General features: G+C 34.0%; 2 protein-coding genes and 1 long non-coding RNA gene across 3 annotated transcripts; 1 reads left to right on the forward strand and 2 right to left on the reverse strand.

Annotated features, from left to right (window-relative positions):
• The first annotated feature begins 363 nt into the window (after positions 1-363).
• LOC137824373 (glycerol-3-phosphate 2-O-acyltransferase 6) lies at positions 364-3,889 on the forward strand. The gene is made up of 2 exons (XM_068630004.2): positions 364-1,178; positions 2,849-3,889. The coding sequence occupies exons 1-2, from the start codon at positions 555-557 to the stop codon at positions 3,713-3,715; spliced, it is 1,491 nt and encodes a 496-aa protein (XP_068486105.1). The 5' UTR covers positions 364-554; the 3' UTR covers positions 3,716-3,889.
• A 1,336-nt stretch (positions 3,890-5,225) lies between these two features.
• On the reverse strand, positions 5,226-7,744 carry LOC150025416 (uncharacterized). Its single transcript, XR_016515069.1, has 3 exons — positions 7,477-7,744; positions 6,770-6,930; positions 5,226-6,046 (listed from the first exon to the last, which is right to left on the reverse strand). It is a non-coding gene; the product is annotated as an uncharacterized LOC150025416 (long non-coding RNA).
• A 14,219-nt stretch (positions 7,745-21,963) lies between these two features.
• LOC150025417 (uncharacterized) lies at positions 21,964-22,760 on the reverse strand. The gene has a single exon (XM_090294295.1). It carries the CDS (start codon positions 22,604-22,606, stop codon positions 22,220-22,222), a length of 387 nt encoding a protein of 128 aa, XP_090150421.1. The 5' UTR covers positions 22,607-22,760; the 3' UTR covers positions 21,964-22,219.
• Positions 22,761-26,025: the final 3,265 nt, after the last annotated feature.

Below are 26,025 nucleotides of genomic sequence, written 5' to 3' on the forward strand. Positions count from 1 at the left end.
TATCACACTCATTGACACATGATTCATAACATTTAGAGTAACTTTCTATTTTATCACTATTGTTAATAAAATATTTTCTTTTCAATATGAACTACCTATATTCCTTTTGGAGTCTTAAACACAATAATACACTTGAGATCCAAGTTGATACCTATAATTAAAATAAGAAAAAAATTATGTAAACTGATAATAAGTTTGATAATAAATTTTATATATATATATATAATAAGTTTGATAATAAATTAATAGCATTAATTTTTGTGGATGAAATAATAGAGAAAGAAAACATAAAAGTGTTGTAACTACAATCCTCCCTGATTCAACTTCCGTTTTTAAGACTATATAAAGTATAATCACTGTAGCCCATACAATATTGATTATAATTCATGCAAAAAATGGTTGAACAACAGCACCTCCTCTCCTTTTAAAACCCCCTCTTCTCCCTCCTTCTCTCCTCATAATATTTCAAAGCTGGCTACCCTCTTCTTCTCCACCATCAAACAAGCCACACCTCATCACTTCCCTCCCTCCCTTAACCTTCTCCTCTACCTCTCATGGTCATGGGAGCCTTTCGCCACTTCCAACCAATCTCCAAATGCACCACAGAACACCGATCACACCAAACTGTCGCCTCAGACTTGGATGGCACCCTCCTCCTCTCCCCCAGTGCCTTCCCTTACTACATGCTTGTGGCCATCGAAGCCGGCAGCTTCCTCCGTGCCCTCCTCCTCCTCATCTCCGTCCCCTTCGTCTATTTCACCTACATCTTTCTCTCAGAGGTTGCAGCCATCAAGTTTCTCATCTTAATGGCCTTTGGAGGCCTCAAGGTTAAAGATGTTGAGATGGTTGCAACCTCGGTACTTCCCAAGTTTTATGCTGAAGATGTCCACCCCGACACCTGGAGAGTGTTTAACTCCTTTGGAAAGCGTTACATTGTCACTGCCAGCCCCAGGGTGATGGTGGAACCCTTTGTCAAGGCGTTTCTTGGGGCTGATAAGGTGCTTGGGACTGAACTTCAGGTCACCCAATCAGGGAGGTTTACTGGCTTTGTTAAGGAGCCTGGTGTGCTTGTTGGGGAGCACAAGAAACTTGCTGTTTTGAAGGAGTTTCAGGGTAATTCACCTGACTTGGGACTAGGAGATAGTAAAAGTGATCATCAGTTCATGTCAATTTGCAAGGTTGGTCAATTGATAATACTGTTTTTTTTCTTTATGTTACATGTTTAGAATAGATTTTAACTTTGCTTATTATGTTAATATGGATAAACTCTCTGAGTGTTTATAAAAAAATATAACAAAAAAAAAAGTATATGCTGTTTGTTAACTTGTAAGAAAAGTAACTAAAATCAGTTGAATGATAACTTCTGTACAATCTAAAAGACATAAGTTAATTTTACTCTATAGAAGATAGTTTGCAGATAAAGAATGTCTGAAGACATGAAAACGTAGTGATACAGTATAAAGAAGTAGTGTGGGATACTCGAGGAAAGAAAGGATTTGACAAAGTGTGAAGGAAATATGAGAGAATGAGAAATCATGATTGCATAAATATCAACTCTGTATATGTTGTTTTCATGTCCCTATGTTCAATTTTACTGTTTGGAAGACATATCTTTTTAGTTTTTCTTCTTCTTCCAATTGGAGTAAGGTAAAATGGTAATATATTCTATTTAATATTGAACTTGAGTTGGGTGAGAGCCTTAATGAGAAGAACATGTTGCTATCACTAGTAACGAGCCTTTCTTCTTGTTGTTCCTGTTTCCCTGTATCTGTCTCTGGCTGCAATCTCTCTCATTTGGTCTTATTCCTCTTATTTTTATTCATTCATTTACTAATGTCCAAGTGGTCCCTCTACATTCTATAGGCCAATTTATAGATACAACTTGTAACAGCTTCAGTTTGAGCTGTCCATGCCTCAGTTTTTTATTTATTTTCAGTTCATTGGTTCTTTTATCATTAGTCATAACCCTTAACTACTTTTAAAGACTAATAATTATAAGTTTCCCCCATTAGTTATTTTGCCTTCCCAAACCAAATTTCATTTCCAAATTTAGGAAAATAGATTACCATGAGTTTCATATGCACAACCCACTTTAAACACAAAATCTGCGCCCTGTTGGTTATGGCTCATGCAGAAGCAATGAAGAGATTTAAAGCAAATCCCTGCATAGAAAATCATCAATAATTTAGTGAGCAATATCCTTGTGACATTCCCCTCAACTTAATCTAAAAAATCTCAGCTGTACTTTCTGATTTATTCCACTTTAAATCCGGGGTTCATGGGAATCATTTTAACCCTTTAGTAATTTTAGCAAAGAGGTATTGTGAACTCTTGGAAGTACAAAGATATCCAGCGTCCTAGATCAATTGGTGATAATTTCAAGAGTTAGCAAGCCATCATCATAAACATAATTTTATGGAAACAGAACTGACGATTACTTTCAGTATATGTATCAAAGAGCAATGTCATCAACACACTTTTTTTTTCACATATACGGTTGGAAGATTTCATGTGGAGTCCAATAAGAAAAACTCAGGTCCACACGCTTTTTCTTAGTGGGACACACGTGACATTAACCAAGCAACCATAAATTTCATCTCTCAATTTTTACAGCTATGTTTCTGTTCTGTCTTTTTCTACCTTATCTTTTTTTACCACATATGTTATTTTTTATCAATTCTCTTTTTGTCTTCTTCATCTCGTTCCCAGAGTGTATAAACCTTGAGGGAGTGAAAAAATAATAATATTTTGGTCACCCAAATCATTGTGTCTCAACTCAAAAAATGTTGCTACTTATCATCATTTCACATGTGTTCAATCAAGTCATTAACTATATTTTTCCCTGCAGGAAGGGTACATGGTGCCGAGGACTAAGTGTGAACCACTACCAAGAAACAAGCTTTTAAGTCCAATTATTTTTCACGAGGGTAGGTTTGTTCAGAGGCCAACTCCTCTTGCTGCCCTCTTGACTTTCCTATGGTTGCCAATTGGCATCATACTCTCCATCCTGAGGGTCTATCTTAACATCCCTTTGCCTGAAAGAATTGCTTGGTACAACTACAAGCTATTAGGAATAAGAGTTATTGTGAAGGGTACCCCTCCACCACCCCCAAAGAAGGGTCAAAGTGGAGTCCTATTTGTTTGTAACCACCGCACAGTTTTAGATCCAGTGGTTACTGCAGTTGCACTTGGAAGAAAGATTAGCTGTGTCACATATAGTATAAGCAAGTTCACTGAAATAATATCACCAATTAAAGCTGTGGCCCTATCAAGGGAAAGAGAGAAAGATGCAGCCAATATCAAGAGACTTCTTGAAGAAGGGGACTTGGTGATCTGCCCTGAAGGTACAACTTGCAGAGAGCCTTTCCTCTTGAGGTTCAGTGCACTTTTTGCTGAACTCACTGATAGGATTGTCCCAGTTGCTATTAACACAAAGCAAAGTGTGTTTTATGGGACAACTGCTCGTGGGCACAAGTTGCTGGACCCATACTTTGTGTTCATGAATCCCATGCCCACATATGAAATCACTTTCTTGAACCAGCTTCCCAAAGAACTGACCTGCAGTGGAGGTAAATCCGCAATTGAAGTTGCAAACTACATTCAAAGGGTTCTTGCAGGGACTTTGGGATTTGAGTGCACCAATTTGACAAGGAAGAGCAAATATGCCATGCTTGCAGGAACAGATGGGACAGTTCCATCTAAGGAGAAAGCTTGAAAGAGAGAGGGACAAAGTTCTCCCTTTTGATTATTCTGTATTGGTGCCCATTGTGTTTTCAAAACACAAAATTATGATAGAAATAAAATCTGATTGTGGCTGATAAAAAAATTACAGTTTATGTATATTTTGTTATTTTGATATATACAAATCATAACTACTGTTATTGGGTCACTCCTGAAATCTAGTTAGCACATTATCTTGTTTTGAGAGTTTTTTTACAAGTTTGTTCTAATCTTGTTATCCGTTTTGTGACGTTTTTTCCTAAAGGTTTTACTTTTACATATATCGTTTGTGTCAGTATGAATATGGAATGGGTATGGAACATGTAGGACACAGACATATAGCACATGGGATCACAAGGTGCATTGATTTTCAATAGAGCAGTAATGTTATATTGTTGTTGTATCATTTATTTGCACGCAAGTCCAGCTAGAAGGCTGACAAACATGTCTAAACCAAGATAAATATGCCTTAATGGTAGAAAATGTACATATGACATAACAAGTTAACATGATCCAAATCTTACGATGAGGGGTCTTACTCAAGTAAATTGGTAGGGACTTTTATCAACCAAGGCAACAGAATGCATTCAATTTAATAGGAAATAAGACAAACTGTCTTATAGAAAAAGCACAAGCAAAGACTTGGATCACAGCAGCAGAGCTAGCATTTATATACAGAGTCATTCCTCCATTTTGATGACTTAGCATTAGTTTATGGGAAAGTAAAGGCACTGGATTGCAATTGAGGCAATGGATAAACAAAGACATCCTATATATTTACATGTAGATGGTGATGTAAAGATATGAGGCTCCCTTGACCTCCAGGCCTTTGTACCAAAGAATCAACTTCCAGAGTCTCCATGCCTTTGTTGATGTTTCAAATGTTCAAAATTCAACATCTAGTACGAGGGAGAAAACAAATCAGTCCCCTGTTCGCTGGGATAAATGATGAACAGTTTTTTTGTACGAGTAGATGTGTTATTTATTCGTTTGTTTTTGTTAAAGAAAATTTTATAAGGGTTAATTGCACTATGTTATCTGCATAAAAAATCAAATTGTATAAAACGAGAAACCATTCCTAGCATGAAGTTGTGAAAATGAAAACTACAATGTAAGTATATATGTTGGTTTGTTTTAAACATGATATGTGACATCAAAGGAATCACCACTCCAAGAAGCAGTAGCATTTTCCCAGCGATAGGCATGGAATTTATCAGGGTTTTCAGTTTTGGTTGGAAGTAATCTTGATAAATGTATGATGATAAGAGAGAAACAATATGATGAAAAGGGTGAATAGGTCGCAATGCACCATAAGAAACAATCATGTGGAGTGCGATAACTGCAGAATTAATGCAGTCACAGTAAACATAATGCTGCAACAGTATTTCGAAATGTCTAAATTTAATGTCACGTTCAAGCCTGCTATGCTATAAAATACATACAGTATCGTAGATCACATACATATATAGTTAGAAAATGTCTTTTAAAAATGTGTGTGCCAATTACAAGCTGAACCTAACTTGCTAGAGAGGCTATTTGTGGATGAATTAACAAGAGTTTGAGGACCTTCCTTCTTCAGAGAAAGCTGGGGGATTAGGGTCCATTTGGCTATTGTGTGCACTCTTTAATGACTAATGAAACTACTGAGACAGTTCAAGAAGCACATGGAAGTGCCAGTCTGTAGCACACTGGACTAAAAAATCTGATAGGATCGTGTTTAATTGGATTTTAGTTTCTGTACAAATCCAACACACACAATTGGGAGGCAAATAAAAGCTTATTTGGACTGTGTTATTTGTGGAAGTACACTTTGACAAGAGTTTTGATTCTGTTGTAAGCTTCTGCCTATTCATTGTGTTTTACAAAGTCACATGTATAATTGATGAGAGACTGTTTTGTTCATGTACTGGTAAAGCCTGCACCACCAAGACCTCGGTCATTACACCGACTGACACCACAAATCCAATTACTCTTAAGCAGAGTTAGAGAGGCTAATCATCAATCAAGAGTTAGGTAATACACTTCTAAATATGACCCAAGCTCTCTAATCTGACCCAATAAGAAAGACCCACCAAAATAATATAAATAACACAAATTCCAAGAACCAGTCATTATACAGTACTCAGAATACGAGTATCGAATACTAAATCTGACTAGAGCGTCGGAGTATCTTCTATAAGTACCATCCGAGTCGGGACTACGTGAAGACCGAGGAGTGAAACGAGTAGAGGGGAGGAAGGAACTTGTTTGGAGAGAAACCTGTGCAAACCGACCGACCGACCAAGAAAACAGAGGAGCAGTTTCAATCCTTGTTTAGACTCCAATCCTGTTCGACAACCGTTCAAAAGTTATATCAGATCACCATAGATAATGTGTTTTCCTTTTAAATATTTAACACACTTAACAAATCCAAGATTCAAACTCAAAATCACTTATTAATTAAGCTGAAATAACCTCATACCAGTTAATTCACAGGGTTGGTCAGTTATTCCTCCTACTTACATGTTCTTTTAATATTATAGTATTCAGGATTAATCCCAAGGAGCTAATCATGCAAGATAAGATAGACTATCACATCCAACAAGTCACAAGCTTAATCCTCATTCATCTTGGGACGAGGCTTAATTATTCTATCATTTTAGGAGATTATATTCCTCTCTTTGGTGTCATCACCTTATTTTTAAATTTTGATTAGTCTTCATAATTAAATAATGGTAAGTTTACTAATTCTCTCCTCTTATGTAAAATTTAAATTCTAATAGAAGATAGAACGGGTGTAAAATTTTATTCTGAAATAGGAAAGACTTTCACGTGATCTAGGTGAGATTGAACCGTGTTCTGTAAAAACCAATTTCCACAAAACCAAACTAATATCTCAGAAATATTCCCTTCCTAAGCAGAAAAACAGATTCAAATCTACAATGTGACTACATAATGATGGAACTTTGTGAGTATAAAATCCAAAATCATTGTAAAATAAACCAATAAAAAAATGTTACAACATACAGTCAAGGCGGAATACAATAACACTTCCAAACACTGATCATACTTGAATCACAGTAGCCTTTTCAGCCTGATAAAACACCAAGTTAGCACTTAACGGACCATATACAGAATAATGGCATGGCCTAATCTTAACTCCAAAATGTCTCCAATAAGCCCTTTTATACTAGCATGTAGAAAATCTTCAAAAACACTTTGTTGCTCCTACTGCATCAGATGTAGAAGTATGAAGAACATATTAGTTAGGAATGCATGTCATCTGATTAAAAGAAATACTTCTAATGCATAATTATTTTTTTTTCATTCAATCAAATCATATGAAACATCAAATGTTTGGTGTTTAAGTCACATTTTCCTGTTACAGAGTCAAATCAGTCTATAAGATTAGCAATCAAGGTGTCACTTTCAACAAATTTATAGAACCCCTCTTGATTGGCCTACCACCAGATGATTCACTTGACCTCTTTATCCCAGACCAAATTCTTCTTGGTTTGGATATCTACATCTACGTGCAAACAAGTAGTTACACAAGTTCAATAATATATTAATATCACTATAATTATTGTTCTTTCTTTTCACGAAGATAGTCAAATCAGCCATGCATTAAGTTGCAAAATAGCAATAAATTTCCAATAATCTGAAGATTCAGAGGTAAAGAATAATGCATGCATGAAGACAATAGAAATTCAGCTTAGGAGTAATAATTAAAATGCCATATTCAACCATATGTGGCTTCAGATGAAAAACATTTACCTATTGACAAGACCTTTTCCATACTTAGATTTTGGAATAGACATAACTCTACCTCACAGAAGGGTAGTTTCTCATTTAAATACTTTAATTTGGTCATATTTTAAATGATCTCCAGCATCCTCTCAAGTTGAAGAACGACTTGAATGTAAAGTTGGCAGGATTAACATTTGTGTTATAATGGTGTGCTAATAGGCGATCAATAGGTCTGACAAGACAATAATAACTAGAAATGGTGCTAATTATATGCTTTAAAATTTTAGCCATATCAGAAGTACAATAAATCTCCAACACGCATCACAGAAATCTTTCAGCAGACAAAAAGCAATACAACGAAATTCACAAGAGTGATCAAGCCAAGTCAAGAATTACCAACAGAATATAAACCATATAAAAACTTATGACTTATCTTGAAAGATCTCCATCCTCGTGAACAACACATATTTACTTTTTCAATAGGTAACTTGGTATTCAAGAATTTTGAAACTGCTGCATCTACATAACTAACAGCCATAACATTTGATGGACAATTGTAGAAGAAATCATTCTTTTACAATGTCTCGAGCATGACTATGATGATTAGCCCCTCCATAATCTTCCAACAAAGATGTCATTTTATTCTTTTCTAAGTTATTTAACTCCATGTTAAAATTCAAAACTATTGCTCTCTTTAGTCATCTATAATGAAGTTTGATGAAGCAAGTTTCATGAACCAATTCATATTCTGTCGTTTTTCTCATCAAAGCATTACTTTTGAAAAAAGAAATAAAAATTATTTCTAAAATAATTGAGAGACACACCGGAATAAAAGAACCACCTTATGAAATAGCTAAACTGATATAATAAAGGTAGATATGCGTCGACTTCTCGGTAAAAAATTACAGAAAAATATAAGAAAAAATGAAACGAGTTTTGTCATAAGCTAAATGCAGCTTGTACACAATTAAAAAAAAACAAAGAAATTTTATGAGGAAACTTTTATAAAATTTACTTATTTTAATCTATGGAAAAATTTATTTCATTTTTTTTTTTTGGTTTAAAAATGTTAATGGAGAAAGTTAACCAAACAAATCGTGAAACCCTAAGACTGTTTTCACTAAAGCACTTCACCCTACCTAAACCATTAATTAAACATACAAAAATTCTAATCCATGGATGTAAATGTTCCTTTGATTAGATTAAATGAAGAGTCTCTACCATGGCATAAGGTTGTACAACCCTGATCCAATGTGGAATTATGTGTTTACTAACCTTTCCACCTTTCAAACAATAAAGTAGGTTTGTTATTAATTTCTAACTTATTTGTTAAACCATTTATTTTTTTTCTCGCAATTAATTAACTTCCTTAAACTTTGAGGCCTTGTTATATGGTAATTTGTAAATATGGAAAAATAGGTCAAATATTGAAATAGTAATAGTTTTGGTGTATGGATCCCAAGTATTTTTAGAGTGAAGAGAGCAAAGAGCAAAGAGCAACCCAACACTTTTTGACAATTCATTCAGTGTATTTAATTCGCTTAACAACAATTGGACCAAGAGAAAAGATTTTTGTTAGAAGGAATTTTTCACTAGATAGTTAGATTTGTTGAGTGAAACTAGAGCTCTAAATTTTGGAGGTATCACTTAAGAAAATTTGCTTAACAAATCTTGATGAAAGTTTCAAGGTAAATAATACATTTTTAGAATTTGCTCATAATCCTTAGTAAAAGTATTAAAATATATATAGTTCCTTCTTTTTTAGAGTTGAATAATATAGTTTAAAAAAAAAACATGAGAGGGGAGGGCTAGCTAAAGTAAAAGGCATAAGGAAAACCACAAAGAAGTCATTGGAAAAGTTTTGAAAAGAGGAATTTTCCAAAGTCTCTCATGTTCAGCTTAGTTTGATTCCTTATCATTTGTCCTAGGGGCAATTCGGGAAATGGGCGCGATGGAGAATCATTTTGTTAAAAAGATGGATGTGTCAATTTATCCTGTGGGTATAAAAGTGCAAGAATGACATAGGATAAATTTATAAAGGAGGAGAGGGTATGATTATTGTTGGATTTTGTTTCTGTATCGGTCGATATCGGACGAGTCTATCTCGGTCTCGGTGATCGGTTGTCCGAGTCAAATAACGTAAAATGACAGAATAAATAGACGAGCAACAGTAGTTATGATAACGTTGAATGTGTCAAATAACATCCCAAAATATACTAGAAATATCTCCAACATAACAGATAAAACTGACTATCTCCAACATAACAGATAAAACTGACTAACTGAAAGATACATGTTCCTAGTATTAAGGGATCAATGCGTGCTAGTTAATAACTGATATTCGACCCATCAGAGTGAGGATCCATGAACCAATACTATAAATAGAACTCTTTGTTGAGTTATAAGGTACGTTTTTACATTCTGCTAGAATACACCTAAATCAGGACTTAAGCATCAGAGTGTAATTCGTAGGAACCCCCCCCCCCCCCCACCCGAACGAGCATCAACATTGAAGGAAGGAAGCTTGAAAGAATTTGGAAATCATCGACACGCCAGCAATTGTACATCCAATCACAGGTACTATTTGGGCTCCTCAGCCTATACAGGTACAATTGGCGCCCACCGTGAGGCCGAGGTAGTCTTCAATTTTCAGCGGCAAGTAACAACCAGCAACAATGGTGTCAACAAGGAACAATGCTAGCAACGACCGTATGGCGGATGAGCAGATAGCTATGATCTAAGCCCTTCAAGCACAAATGGAAGAGTTACGACGAAAAGGCATTGATGATCAGTTACGCAATGAGGAGGATCAACGTCGATATGAGGAGATGTTCCTATTGAAGGAGCAGAATAAATATTTACAACAATGACTTGATAGGCATGAACGGGAAGAACAATCTTGAGCACCGCTGATCGCCCTTCAAACCTATCAAACCCATCCTGCCCCTCAAACCCATCAAACTCATCCAGCCCCTCAAACCCATCAGACCCATCAAACCTATCAAACTGATCAAAGTTCTAAAAACATTCCTCTTCCGGATGACGTGGAAGACCTCAAAGGACATCCATTCACAGACGACATAATCGACACATCACTCCCTCCAAAGTGGAAAGGATTAACTATCAAATTATGTGATGGTTCCACCAACCTAGATGAGCATCTGAACGTCTTCAAAACACAGATGACCTTGTACACAACCAACAAGGCAGTATGGATTGCTCCGACTTCCCTCCAAGAAGGTTTGCTCGATTGGTTCACTGGACTCCCTCCCAACTCTGGTAAACTTCGATGTCCTGACAACGAAGTTCATTACACAATACGCACCAAGTCGACCGCATCATACCTCATTCATGTCTCTCCTTAATGTGAAACAAGAAAAAAGAGAGTCCTTAAGAGCATTTATGGATAGATTCAACAAAGTTTTCATGGGTATCAAAAACTTGATGCCCGAGATAGCCATGCATCACCTCGTCTCGACAATTCGACCAGGTCGATTCACTAAAAGCTTAATCAAAAGACCGGCCAAAAACATGGATGAGTTGAGGAACCGCGCAACCAAGTTCATGCAGATAGAAGAACACATTGACTGTCATAGGAGTCATCAATATCAAGGTGCCAATAAGGGGAAAGAGAAAGAAAAAGATAGAAGCAATCGACCTACACCAGGTGGGTCCGACCGTTTCAGAGAAAATCAGGGACCTTGATTTCTTAGTTACACACCACTGACTATTCCAAGGGGAAGAAGTTTGGACGAGGCAATGCAGACCGAGTTAATCCCGACATTGAAGCAATCACAGACTTCAAGAAATGCATATACATCTAAACATTTCCAGTATCACCACAACTACGACCATACGACCGAAGGCACTTCCGCAAATTTATTAAGACTGACACCAAAACATATCGATCTCCTCAAAGGGATCGATATCCACCCATAGAACAGAAACAACAATATGATCGGCCAGGACGAGGGGACTCACGTCGGCGTGATGACAACCAACGTTCAATAAGACAGAGACGAAGTGAAATACATGTAAGAAGGACTCGACCACGAAATGAAAGTCTTAAGAGGAATAATCGAACCAGGCAAAGGGTCCAAGAGGTTATCAATACTATTGTCGGACCAGTTTTACTCGACATTCTCGAACGAGAAGTTAATACAATAGTTTGAGGCTTTATGGGAGGTGGGTGCTCTAAATCGGCCAGAAAGAAACATCTCTGAGCCATTCAGTCGATCCATTCCACGACCACCCGAAACTGACCGAGGATGCCCCCAATTACATTTACTGATGATGATTTCACCGCAATAGACCCAATACAGGACGATCCAATGGTAATTACTGTAGAACTAGACAAGTTTGCTATTACCAAGGTCTTGGTAGACCAAGGTAGTTCGGTGGATATCCTTTACAGGAAGACCTTCAAGAAAATGAGGATCCCAAAAATCGAAATTCAGCCTTATGATGAACAGATTGTTGGATTCTCAGGTGAACCGGTAGATACCAGAGGATTTATCCCTTATACATTACGTTCAGGGAAGAGGGGTATCTCAGTAAAAGTATAAAAGTCAGGTATTTGTTAGTTAATGCAAATACCGCCTATAACATACTGTTTGGACGGTCGTCCATAAATCGTCTAAAGGCGATAATGTCCACCCCTCACCTAGCCATGAACTTCCCGTCAATGACTAGAGACATTGTCATAGTCCATGTGGACCAGAAAATTGCTCGTGAATGTTATGTCGCAAGTCTAAAGGTTGAACCTACCAAACGACTATATAGAACATCACCACGCAGACGTTTTCGTGAAAGAGTGGGACGGTCGACCGAAAGGCACTCTCGTGACAGGAGAACGATAGAACATATGGTTGCACTTGTTGATTTGGACCCTCGACTTGACGAAGCCCGTATAGAGCCAAGCAAGGACCTTCGTCCCTTGCCCCTTTGAGAAGACGACCACAAGACATACATTGGAACGTCCTTGAAACCAGATGATAGCAAGCTGATAAGTCAAACTTTGATTGATAATACCGACTTGTTTACATGGACAACTGCTCATATACCCGGGGTTAGCTCAGATATCATTACACACAGCCTCTCCATTTACAAAGAGGCCATACCAGTAGCCTAGAAAAAACGAAAGATGGACAAAGAAAAGCGTAATGCCGCATGATAAGAAACTAAGAAATTGATGAAAGCTACCTTCATCCGAAAAGCACACTATACAACATGGTTAGCCAACGTCGTCATGGTTAAGAAATAAAATGACAAGTGGAGGATGTGTGTAGATTACATTGATCTTAACAAAGCATGCCCTAAAGACTCTTATCCCCTTCCCCTGCCGAGTATTGATCTACTAGTAGACAGAACAGTCGACCACACTATTCTAAATTTTTTAGATGCATACTCGGGTTACAATCAAATCTAAATGCATCCAATAGACAAAGAAAAAGTAGCTCTTATGATTGACTCCAACAATTTTTATTATGAGATCATGCCATTCAGCCTCAAAAATGTCGGAGCCACCTACCAGAGACTGATGGATTACATTGTCAAGGACATGCTTGGCTGAAGCATTGAAGTTTATGTGGACGACATTATCGTTAAATCTGACTCATGTGCACAACACATCAAAGACCTACACGAAGTCTTCCAAGCCCTTCGCCACCATGGTATAAGACTTAATCCCGACAAGTGCGCCTTCAGGGTAAAAGGAGGAAAGTTGTTGGGCTTCATGCTAACTCATCGTGGCATAGAAGCAAACCTTGAAAAATCTCGATCAGAAGTCTTGCAAGCACATTTGTATATATTGAATAACACTGATGAGGTTATACCTTACATAGATGCTCATAAAGCCATTGTGAAGGCAAATAACCCAAGACAACTAGAGAAATGGATCTTGATGCAACATAATATAACTTTCATGCCTTCATTTAAAGACGAGGTGTTAAAGGATTCAACGGCATCGGAGACCTTGACCCGGTTGGCTACCGGATTGAAGTTTGATGTCAATTCTTGTACAGGTTACGAAGTGAACAATTGTATATTTTACACGAAGTCTATGGATGAAAAGAGCACAGTTCAAAATTTTGGTATTACTCTTGAAGCTGAGTCGATGCAGTTTTCCACTTCAAAAGATACAAATCTCGTAGTTGGATAAATGGCATATTATGGTATTATAGAAGAGATATGTGAGGTTGACTATACTGAGCCTTTAATTCCAGTTTTCAAGTGTAAATAGGTTGACAATAAGAGTGGGGTTAAAATTGATGAGTCAGGATTAACATTAATGGACTTTCGAAAGATAGGTTATCAGGATTAGCCATTTATAATGATTCAACGAGCATCTCAGGTTTTCTGCGTCAAATTTCCTACGTCAGAAAATTGGTATATTGTTTTACACGGGAAAAAACAAAGGGAGGTTATTGATGATATTGAAAATGGTGAACCATGTTCATTCACACCAATGATAATGAATAAAGATGACGATTTAGTTGATGATGTACATGCAACCTATAAACACTAGGAATTTACATATGAACATTCAACCCACTATGTACGAATTTAGAAATATTTTTTATAATATGAATTATGTATTTATCTTATATGATTTTCTTTCGATGCAATTTAACTAATGTTTGTTGCCTAATTTTTTAACACATGATTGACGATCAAACTCCAATTTCTTCTACCTCCCCTTCCAAAAGATTCACTAGAGGACCTACTAGACTGAGGCGTCTCTCATTGAGACGTGCTAGTGGTAAAAATACACCAGTCAACATTGACGTCAACACCAAAGTAACTCCTGGTCTTAGTGTTGATACTTTTAATAGCTATCTTGGAGTCGTTGCTCGTGAGAGGATCTCCATATTGACAAATTCATGGGATGATGTGATTGAGGTCGACCGGAACATGCTCTAGAGGATGTCCTGGTAATGTATACATTATTATTGTTATCATATATTTCTTTTTAATATTAATTGATCATTTTTAATTTCATGGTATTTTTTGTAGGCGCATTTTGATATCCCTAATGTGGAACCGCTGAGATCGAAGGTTTTAGGAGAAGAATCATCAGTTGCAACAAGAGTTTCTATCGCAACAGCTTTGTGTTGAGTGACTTGTTGCTCCCACTCTCAGGAGCACAAAAGAGAGTTCTACAACTCCTACAACATCAGGGGATTTCATTGGCCAGATAAGCCAATGTGAGTTACTTACAGAGGGCGGTATCTTTCCTCAAGTGGTGGCCATTGGAAAAGTCTTTCAAGAGGTCACTATCTTACATAACGTCCCTCTCCCCCCTGATGTGGTGAAGGTGATGGTGCACAAAGTACTAGTAGTTGATGCTCATGTTCCACTACCTACAGATGAGATTACTGCGGTCGAGGCATTTCAAACATTTATAGCCTGGTCCAGACACCTCGTTCGAATTATTCCAAAACCCTCGATAATAATTTAATTTCATTATATTAATTTATATTTATGTATTACATCTAATTTAAAACAAATATTCTTTATTTTATAGAAACCTTGTCGGAAACCAAGTCCGCAAAAGAAGATTCTGGTCCCCATTGACGATCTTATAGCTTCTTTATCATCAGTGGCTAAAGATATTGGTACAAACCCACTCAAGGTTATGTGGGATGATACTTTTTTTTAGGGGTGGCAATGCGGGTTGGTCATGCCCCGCATTTAGCTCGTAAAATGTTGGTTAGATTGGCTCGTCCCACCTAAGAGGTAGCCCACATAAGGAAAATATTTCTTTTAAATTAAAATTTAATTATAAAAAAAATTCTGCTGCTAAAAATTTAAAATTCCATCCTTGTTTTAATTCATTCAATTAAGATAAAAAAAAATATATAAAGACGTTCAAGTATGAGGGTTGTTAGAAGGCTTGATTAAACATTATTAAAGTTTTGTTTTGAATATATTTTCCTTCTATATGTATGCAATTGTACGAGAGTATCTTATCAAAGTTTTTCTACAAAATATTTTAATGAAATATTTGTTGAACAAGGTGCTTTGATGCCTCCAAATTTGTGTAGAAGACTTGAAGAACCTGTTGTTGTGTTTGTGTGTGTTGTCTAGTAGCTTTTGAATTGTTAATTCACACCTTACATTGATCCAAGCTCACTTGACTCTTTTTCACTTTTAAAAGAAGTGTTTTCTTAAAATTTGAGAAATTTTAATCAGTTATTTGTCAAATCAACCTGTTGAAAAAGTTGTTACTCAGAGGTCTTAAGGCTATAGCAAGTTTTTCAACCTGTTGAATTTTCGAAACATTTGCTTGTTTGACACTTAGTGGTTTTCAAAAGGTTTTGAAAAAGATTTGTTTTATTTTGTCTTTGTTGTCAAACTGAAACAACCGGTTATTTCGATAAAACAACTAGCTATTTTATTTGAAATCCTTAACAGAAAAATTATTTCAATCAGTTGTTTTCTAAAACAATTTGTTGTTTTTCTAGCAGAATTTTGTTAAGAGGTTGAAATTGTATTTTAAATGATTCCAACTGCTTTTGATTTATGATCTAACAGTTTTAACCACTTCCTTAAGTCTATATAAAAACTGTTTTATGATCTTTTCAGAAACCTAAGATAAAGAGCTTACCAAAAACGTTTTCAAGGGAATCAAAAGCTTTGGATCATCACTTCTGTGTGAAATATGACAGGGTTTTGTATACTTTTGTACCACTACTTTGTAAAAGTCAGGTGTATTATATTTCCTTCATTTTGAATAGTGTAATTCTATGTAATCTGTGTAAGGTAGTTTCAAAAAGGGTTTATGAAAATTGTGGTGTTGCCAAGGAGTGTTGTGTGTTCTTGAGGGGTTCAAGATCAACACTTTTAGTGTGTGTTTTGTAATCTTGATTTGATTTCTTATTGAATTCTCAGTGGTTAGCTGAGGACTGGATGTAGCTCTTGATTAAGAGTGAACCAATATAAACCTCTTTGTGTAAATCTCTCTATCCCTTTTCTTATACATTGTTTTTAACATTGTTCTTTCTCTGTTGGTATAAACAACATGTTGTTTCAATAAAACAACCGATTGAATTTCTATAAAGAACTATAAAACTGAACTTTTATCTAATTGAACATAAAATCAATTGGTTGATTTTTCAAATATTTTCACTCTACTTCTAATCTTTGCGAAAATCTTGTGAAAACAATTCATCCCCTCTTGTTTTGGCCACACATTCTAACAATATCTTCTTTATATTATTTCTTATTAACAAATTTTAAATGTAAAATTTTACTTAAAACTAAATCCACTCTTATTTTAAATATTAACTTCTTTTATATGATTAAAATAAAACATACTTTTTTTTACATTAATTTTTTTTAAAATAAAACAAAATAAAGGTCACAGTGCAACGGCGCCAAAAACTTGATGACTTTTTACGGCAAGTGCACCGCTTTTGTCAGAAGTAATAATTGTCCCTAAGGATGGATATCGATCCCACAAGGAACAATAAATTATCAAGTACAATATTCACTAAATATAACAACATAACAATAAAAAGAGTTTAGAAGTGATTGTTTTGGCACTGATCAATAAGAAAACAAACAAAGAATTAGTTGCTTCAATTGGAAAAATAGGGATTAGGTTTCATCTCTCTCACTCTCATGTATTTTGATTAGATTAGCATGTTAATATTGAGTTCTTTGATTGAAATTGATGCCCGTATAAAAATCATCTATATCGATTCCTCGCATATAAAATCCTTAAGAATGTCCCCTAACTATCGATCCCTCGCATAATTATAAGAACAACTTAGAACGAAGCTCAGACGTTTAATAGAAATTAACATTTCAAGTCTATTCCTAGCACTCAAATATGTTAAGTATTGTTGTTTAGGACCGAACCCTAAAAATACCTCCAGGTCAGATTTAAGATTCTTAATTTGTCACGGAAAATTAAAAGTAAAACAACAATACCAATAATCAATCAAAACTGAATATTAATATATAAAATATCACCTCAATACATAAGAGTTTGAGCAGATTACTCCTAATCCCAAAGGATAGAATTAGCCACGCATACTTCTATCACCTTCCATTCTCCCAATTGGGTTACAATTCACTCTATGGTGTTTTCCTCTCAATCTGACACACTAGGGTTGAGCCTCTAGCCCTCTATTTATCCTAGTTTTCTAGGGTTAGGTTGCTTCTTGTGTCGCGCTAATGGGCTAAATGATAAAACATAAAAAAAGGCCCAATCTTTCTTTGCATATTTTTCCATTCTGGGACCTTCCGGCTTTATCTTTTTAGCTCAAATTATTCTCCTTTATTCCAAATCTCCAGTCTTCCCTAGAAATATGCAATTAACACCAAATTTGGGAATAAAATGCTTTTATTCAAATAAAACTCATAAAAATGTAAAAAGGTATAAATTCATAAATTAGGGATTATTTTATATGTAAATTAGCAATAAATCCTCATAAGTGCCTAGATTTTAATATGAAATATTACTGAAATTAGGCACTTATCAGCAGGCCAGTGGGCCAACTCGCCCGCCCTGCTGTTGGCCCGTGCCGGCTGCGAGTTATGCGGGGCAGGCCTAAGCGGATTAGCGGGCTAGATTAATGAGCTCGCAACGCACTTTTTAGTAGCGGGTCGCGGGTCAGCCTGCATGGCCGCCCCACATTGTCATCCCTATATTTTTTGGAAGAAACACTGACATACCTCTATACATATACATGTCAGATGTGCTAGAATTTGCAACTGGAAACTAGGAGCTCAATACAACTATAGTTCAATTTTTTATGATGTAAGTATCTTTCACCTATATTTCAATTTACTTTATGTTAAATTATTACTGATTGTGCTTTAACTAATAACTTGTAGGTATTTGTCTGGAGTTTTTATTAATGATGGTAATCAAGATATTTATGGATTCTTGGATCCTTATTTGATTAATCCAATTGGAGCAAAGAAAGCTTAAACTCTATCATACATCACCAACACTTTGAGTTCATATGGAAAACAAATATATCTTTGCCCTTATATTAATTAGTAAGTTCAATTATTACTATTTCATGCTTTAAATATTTACAAATTGTTTTCATGGATGATGTAGGGGTCACTAGTAGTTACTTGTGTTATCATAGTTAATAACATTGCTATGTGGTTTTGTTCACTGCACAAGAAGTCATCCACACATCTGAAGCAAATAGTTGATGTGTAACTACATTATAAACTTAACTGTGTATGTTATTTAAACGTCTACTAACAAGGTTTTTTGTATTAGTGTTGTAATACATTTTATCAATATATATAATTTGTTTCTTTGAATGAATGTGTCTGAATGGTTGGGTTTAAATGAATATGTTAATAAGAAGGGAAAACGCATAAAACATAATGAACTAAAAAAATGTCCACAATAGATGACGATTATGGTTATAAGTCGTTTGTACCTATCAAGGAAAGGGGTATAGATGGCAGTTATGAACAACCGTCGTCTATACGCTTATGGGATAATGTATGTACATATTTATTTTTGTTATACCATTGTGGTTGTAAAAGAACTGTCGTCTATATGTGACTTATAGATGACAGCTCTAAAATCGTTGTCTATACCACAATAGAATAGATTACGTGCTTATTGACAACGGTTTCTAAATCATTGTCTGTTAAAAAAAATGATGTTGATCTTTTTTGCACTAGTGTAACTAATTTGTAATTTATATTTTCAATAATTCTATATTTCACAAAAAGACCAAATATATTAAAATAAATTATTATTTTGTATATTAATGCATGTATTTGTTTTCTTTAAATATATACACTAAAAAAAATTATTAAATAAAAATTAATTTTAAAGACAAAAAATAATTCCTTACTATATTAACTAAACTAAATAATATTTTATAGAGTAAAAAATTATTGGTATCTAAATTAATTTTTATTATTGATAAATAATTTATAAATTTGTATCTAATTAATTACCAAGATTTTAAATATCAAATTTAAAATATAAATAATTGATAATTAAAATTTTGATAACTAATTAGATACCTATTAATAATAAAAGCTAATTTAGATATCAATAATTTTTTAAGTTTATAAAATAATATTTAATTTAATTAATATACCAACTAATTAATTATTAATATATAGTAGTTGAGAAAATCTTCTCGTGGAGGAGCCTAATATGCATAAAATGTGTCATTGGATTCTTGATCATGGCCTGCACTGTTTGTTCATAATGGCATCTGGATTTTTTGTTTTCTTGTAACCATGATATCATTAGTGGATCATAATTATTACCAAACGTGTGAACACTAATACTTAACTTTTTCTTTATTATTTCCTGCACCATCATTGCATTGCATGCGCCTACCTAGCCCAGCTTCTTTCTACACATTTCTATCTACATAACTCCTTTTACTATAACCCTCCAAGTTTACTACTGTTACACTGGATAATCATCATCTTGTTACTGTTGCTTTAGTAAAATCCTTTCAACAAAAACAAGTCAGAAAAACAAAAGGAAAGAAAAGGTAAAATTGTCACAAGGAAACAATTGTTGGGTCAATTCTTTTCTGCCCTTTTTCATGGGGCTTTGCACCACACCTGGGAAAAAACAAAATTTTACCACTTATGTTTAGACCATGTTTTTCTTTCTTCCTATAATTTTGTTTACTTACTTTCTTCTTTTTTTTCAAATTTTAACTTTCTGAATTTAATTATATGTTTAGTTTTTATAGTTTAAATTATTTAATTTTAATATTTATATTTTAAAAATAATGTTGGAGATCCCACGTCGACTAAAGATTAGGACATTTCATTGTATATAAGTGGGTGCAAACCTCACCTCATGAACCGGTTTTATGGGTTGAGTTAGGCTTAAAGTTCACTTCTTAATATGGTTTCAGGGACATTTCGAGTCTATCTTAGCGAGTGTTTGTTGGACTTATCAGACCGTTATCGGATCACCCATAATATGTTATCCCATGCACGAGCTGTCGCCGATTTTATGGGATTGAGTGAGGTTTACTTCTTAATAAATATACAACTTCAATGTTGGCAGTTTTATTTACTCAGTTTAAATATACATATTTTTTAAAAAAATGAAAAAATATACATAATTATTTTTTCACATATGTTTATGTGACACAAAATTATTGTTCAATTAAAAAAAAATAGTTAACTGGATTTATTTATCACACATCTATTTATATAACAAGAGAAGTAAAATTGTTCATTGTTGAAGAACAAAATTATCATTTCTTAAACTAATATACCAAAATAAAATAATTAAAATTATAGAAAACGGAAATTTTCTTGTTAGAGAGAATAGAAGTTTAATTAAATATAGTTTTTTATATTGAAAACCCTTTTGAAAGTGGAAGAAAGTGGGTTACAGAAAGTTGGTGGTCATTATGTAGACTGTGTATTACTATATTTGGATTTATACGTTTTCCCAAAAGTCTTGTTGATGCAATCCGATGGTCCTCCATCACCTGTGATATAGTTTGTGTGTTGTTTGGATGTAACGCACCCATGACTTAGTGGGAAATTACATCATAGTTCATATTTAAGGAGTGGTAAGTGCAGCACTGTGACTTGTACTGCATATTGTTGGATTCTTTTTTGGGAACAGGGAATTTGGTGCCATTATTTCTGATTTTGTGGTCAAAGGGTTGTTGTAAAGTTGATATCAATAGGGATATTTGCTGATTTGCTGGATGTGGTTGACATTGGCTTTTCAAATGTTGGACAGAATAGAAGAGGCATAGATACACCACAATGCTCTCATCTGTCACCCATGTGGGGTAGCCATGTTCATCTCATAACACCAAATATGCTCACCAACTTCTGTGGCTCATACCTTCATCTCATGCAATGTTTCCAATACCAATATCAATTAATCTCCAAGATTTGTTAGTGCATTAAGAGTGATCACCCAATCCATACCCTGTGATTAATGTCTTCTAAAGCAGAGAGAGAGAGTACATTTTCTCTTGACAAAGTCTTTCTGCATAATGCTAGAAATCAACTATCTATTAAATGCATATGTCTAGCCTTCTTGGTGGAGCAGTATCCTCACGCATCTTGTGTCTTCTCATGGTGTATTTAGATTACATACATGTAATATATCTATGTAAATGTTAAAATAAATAAAAAAATGTGTTTATATGATTTCAGGATACTTCTAATGAGTATAATTTACTTTAGAGTAGTAATCAATTTATATGTATATATATATATATAATAAGGTTAAAAAAAGTATTTGATTCATTGAACTTTGTTTTCATATTTGTCCCTTTTTCTTATGAAGACAAATAAAAAAACACAGCTAATTGTGCTGAACCACACTTTGTTAAGCGAATGAGTTGACTGTGACATAATCTGCGAGGGTTGTGATGAAAGTTTAGCCGAGCAAAAACGAAAGTTCATTCAATATATTACGCAGAAATGTGATGGATTTGTTTCTTTTATCATTTTTTTAGCGAGCATAAACGAATAGTAAAAGTTTAATGATGAATCTATTATGCCAAGAAGAAACATGGGGAAGTAGAAGATCCAACAATGTATTATGAATGCAACGCTACAATCTGCAATTCAAACTATGATTTGGGCTAATGTTAATATCAGAACCTCTACACTCTACTCATACAAAACATGGCTCAGAGAAGTATTAACCTCTCTTTCCTTACACATAAACTTTAAAGCATACCCTTTTGCAGTTAATACACAAATCTGAATTCTGATGCAAGTAGCAGCCTCATAGAACTTAGAGAATTTTGGTTGAGATTTGAGACTCAACTCAACTTGGTCTCTCCCTAGATGAAGAGGAATGCAAGAACTCAATGCAGTCTTCTACAGTTTCAGCTCGGTGTGAATCAGTGAGGTCTGATAATGAACGTGACCTCACCAAAGTGGATGAAGAAACCTTCCTGGAGGATCTCCTTCTCACAGAAACATTTCTTATAGCACTTGCTACCTTTTCTCCTAGCCTCAGTAGCAACCTCACAGGAGAAGAGTTTGTGTCCATATGCAATCTGAATGTACATGTTCTTGTGATCCTCATCCTGTTTCTTGAAACTCTTCCACCGTCGTTGTTGTCTTCGCCACAGTGCCCGTGTTTGAGAAAGATGGTTGGTTTGTCGTTGACATCAGGACTAAAGCACACCCTTTTGCTCTTTCTGGACATTTGAACAGCTTCAGGAGAAAACTAGTTGCACAAAAGATTGTTGGGTTAAACTTCCTAGTGTGTGCTTAGTGAAGTGGAGGGAAAGAGAGAAAATGGAATAAAGAAAGAGCAGAGGAGAAGCTGAGTGGAATGTTTGTGAGAGTAGACACGTTTGGATTCGAGTATATATAGATCAATCAATTCAAGGAAAAGCAAAGCTAAAAACAAGCTACCTAGTAAAAGTGAAAAGTTGACAAACTATAATTAAAATTAATCCCATGTTCTATAACATCACACAGTTTGCGTTTGGTACAAGAATTGTGTTACACTCTGTTTACCTGAGAATTCTGCAGTAAAACATTTCGTTTGTTGAGTAATTTATTGGGTGGCAAGGAGAAAGAGAACATTTTACTCCTAAGGGTTAAAGTTAAAGGTCAAAAGGTGTTAATTATGGGATGCTAGGTTCTAAACTTGTATATGTTAGTTTGAAGCAAATTGAAAGGTAAAAAAATGTTTTATATTTGAAATGATTTCAAAATCACCCAAGATTAATCAAGTCTAAGTCCCTCTGTACCCAGGAATAAATTATTAAGTGGTTCTGCTTCATTATTTTCTCTATGGTTTTTTGTAGCACATATTCAATTTTCTTACGATTTAAAAAAATTAATGTTACTTAAATTATATGTTTTTGTATTGTAATCTTCAGGTTATATCATATCTAGTTTACTTAACTCATTAGAACTCGACTCAATCACAAAACTGGTTATAAGATTGTGTAGATCTAAACCTAATTATACACATATCAGACATTTGTGTACTTATATACACTAGAAAATCTCAAACATTATGGAAACTGTTAATCAGTTTTGTTACCTGAGGCTTTGGTGAATTTATATATACGTGCATGAGACATGCACACATGGAGCTAATGTTGAATTAACAGTATACATTAATGGGGGAGGCTTATGATATTGTTAAGGTAATGGTTGAGACAAAGAAGGAACAGAAGGAAGATTGTGACAGAATTTCTCAGGGACCAAGAAGGAGGGAAAAAACAATAAAGGGTTTGGTCAAAAGACAAAGTGGTGGTGGAGCAGTGAGGTGTTGAGAGGGAGACAAAGAGTGAAACAGTTGTGTGCTGAAAAAGGAGGTAACAGAGACAGTGAGGATAGGGAACTGCTTATTAGTCTTCCAATCAACGTTGCTTTTTAGGTGGTATTGCAGGGCCAGGTTCTGCTTTTTGCTACCCCTTTGCTTCTGCTTCTGAAATCCAAAATCGAGATATCATATCATTGCACATATACCTTCTGCAACAAAAGAGAATAAAGAGAAGATGGAGAGGGAATCTGTTTGAATATGTTGTTGACGTGAATATTAGGGAACTAAGTTCTTCACAACTTCTTCTCATAAGTGCCAACTTTTCCTAAGCATCTTTCTTCTGCAACAAAATTCACACACGCAATATTTTTATATTATATTATAGGTAATCCGATAACGGTCTGATAGTGAGTAACACCGGTAAACTCAATAAATATTTGTTATGATAGATTTTAAATGAATTACAAAATGTACTTTAAATCTAATTAATCTCATAAATCCAATTCATGAAGTGAATCTCTAACAATAGGTTTTTTTTTTTACACATGCAATATAATAATACATTATATCAAACGCTTCAACTTCTAATTGGAGTTGTGAAATACAAGAACTTCTAACCTGGTCATGTCTCTAAATGCACTCATTTGGAGTCAGCTTTGGCAGAGCCATGTTGATTATTACATGTCACAAGGCTTGTTGGAAGATAAATGATGAAACAAAATAAATAAAAGTAACAAGGTGGCTAAGTTTTTTTTAATTTTTGATTTTGGTTATTAATTAAAAAAAGTTGTATTTAGTTCCTGTAGAATTAAAATTCGTCACTTTTGATTATTGTATTATATGATATTAATTAAATACTTTAATATTGAACAAAAAGTTAATTTTTTCAAATTAGCCTAAAAAAATCTTAAGATTCATAAAATAAATGGTGTTATTTGTCTTAAAATGTTAAAGAGATCAAGCTAGTCAAGAAATATTTGAAAGAGACTAAAATCAAAATTCATATATATTTTATAAGATTAAATACTGATTTCAAATTTTATAAGAATGAAAAATAAAATAAAAAATTATAGATGTCAAAACCAAAATTCACTAATTTTAGAGAGGCTAAAACTATAATTATTTTTTATTTTAAATATTTTAACAAAAATCTTCTGTTATTATTTCTTACTAGTAATAAGAATGTGGATGAGTTGTTTCTTTATTTGTATTTGATTCCTAAGAAAACATTTACAACTAAACTAAATGGACTCTCTCTTATGTTTGTTGTCTTTATGGATAAAAACAAAAACTCAAAAGGAGAAAGAGAGAATGAAGAAATCTGACATGGAAATAGAAAAAAAAAGGGTTAGAGAGAGAAGCCCACTGGAGAGGATCAAAGTTCTTAAAAGAAGGTCCTCTCAATATGTAATATCATGACATTATTTTATACACTTTATTTTAATAGCATTATTATTAGAAGAATATTGTAACTCTTGTTGAACAATTAATTTTTACAATAATTATTTGGTCACTAGTTATGTCTTGTTTCCTAGTAAAAGGTCTTTAGAAAAAAAAAATTAAAATTTTAGAAATTAAAATGATTTTATTTTGAGAAATTTTGTATTGTTTTAAAAATATTTTAAACATTTTTAGCTGTATATTATTATGTCTATATTGAAACATACTCCATAACTTTTCATATTTTGAGTATAAATTTTGTTTTAAAATGATTTTAAAATAAATATTATATTTTTCTTTAAATTGAAATCATTATAATTTTAAACTTAAATGAAAACATTTTAGTTAGTTTGAAGAATTAAGAATTGTTAATGAAAAAATTAATTGTTGCAAAACGCTTAAAAATTTAAAGACGTATATTAGAATTTCCCTTTATCAATCAATGAAGGTACCACTACCACTTCAAAACAAAAATCAAGGTACACACCATAAAATTGAATATTATTTAATCTATTAAAACTAATATTGAAAAACTAAAATAAAGTAGTATTTTATAGAGATTAAAATTATATTTAAGTATTATTACTGTTTTTATCAATATTCTTCATTGGATTCTCTTCCCAGCATGAGGGCAATACCAATCCTTACTTATTTGTATCCCTTTACTAGGACTTTTTACTACAAAAATGTTATTCACGTTTTTTTTCTTTTGTAGGGATCACACTCTTTTCTTTATATGATATTTAAAAAGTAAAGAAAGAAGAAAAAATATTTAAAAATTTTACTCCCTCCTTAAATAAAAATGCAAAAGAAAAAAAATAAAGAAAAGACTTCTTGTATGCCCTAACTCCTTCAAATGTTAACATTACAGAAAGAGTTTTTTTTTTTTTAATTATTCAAAC

The sequence above is a fragment of the Phaseolus vulgaris genome, chromosome 8 (assembly GCF_051622355.1).
Source record: "Phaseolus vulgaris cultivar YP4 chromosome 8, ASM5162235v1, whole genome shotgun sequence".
Taxonomy (NCBI): Eukaryota; Viridiplantae; Streptophyta; class Magnoliopsida; order Fabales; family Fabaceae; genus Phaseolus; species Phaseolus vulgaris.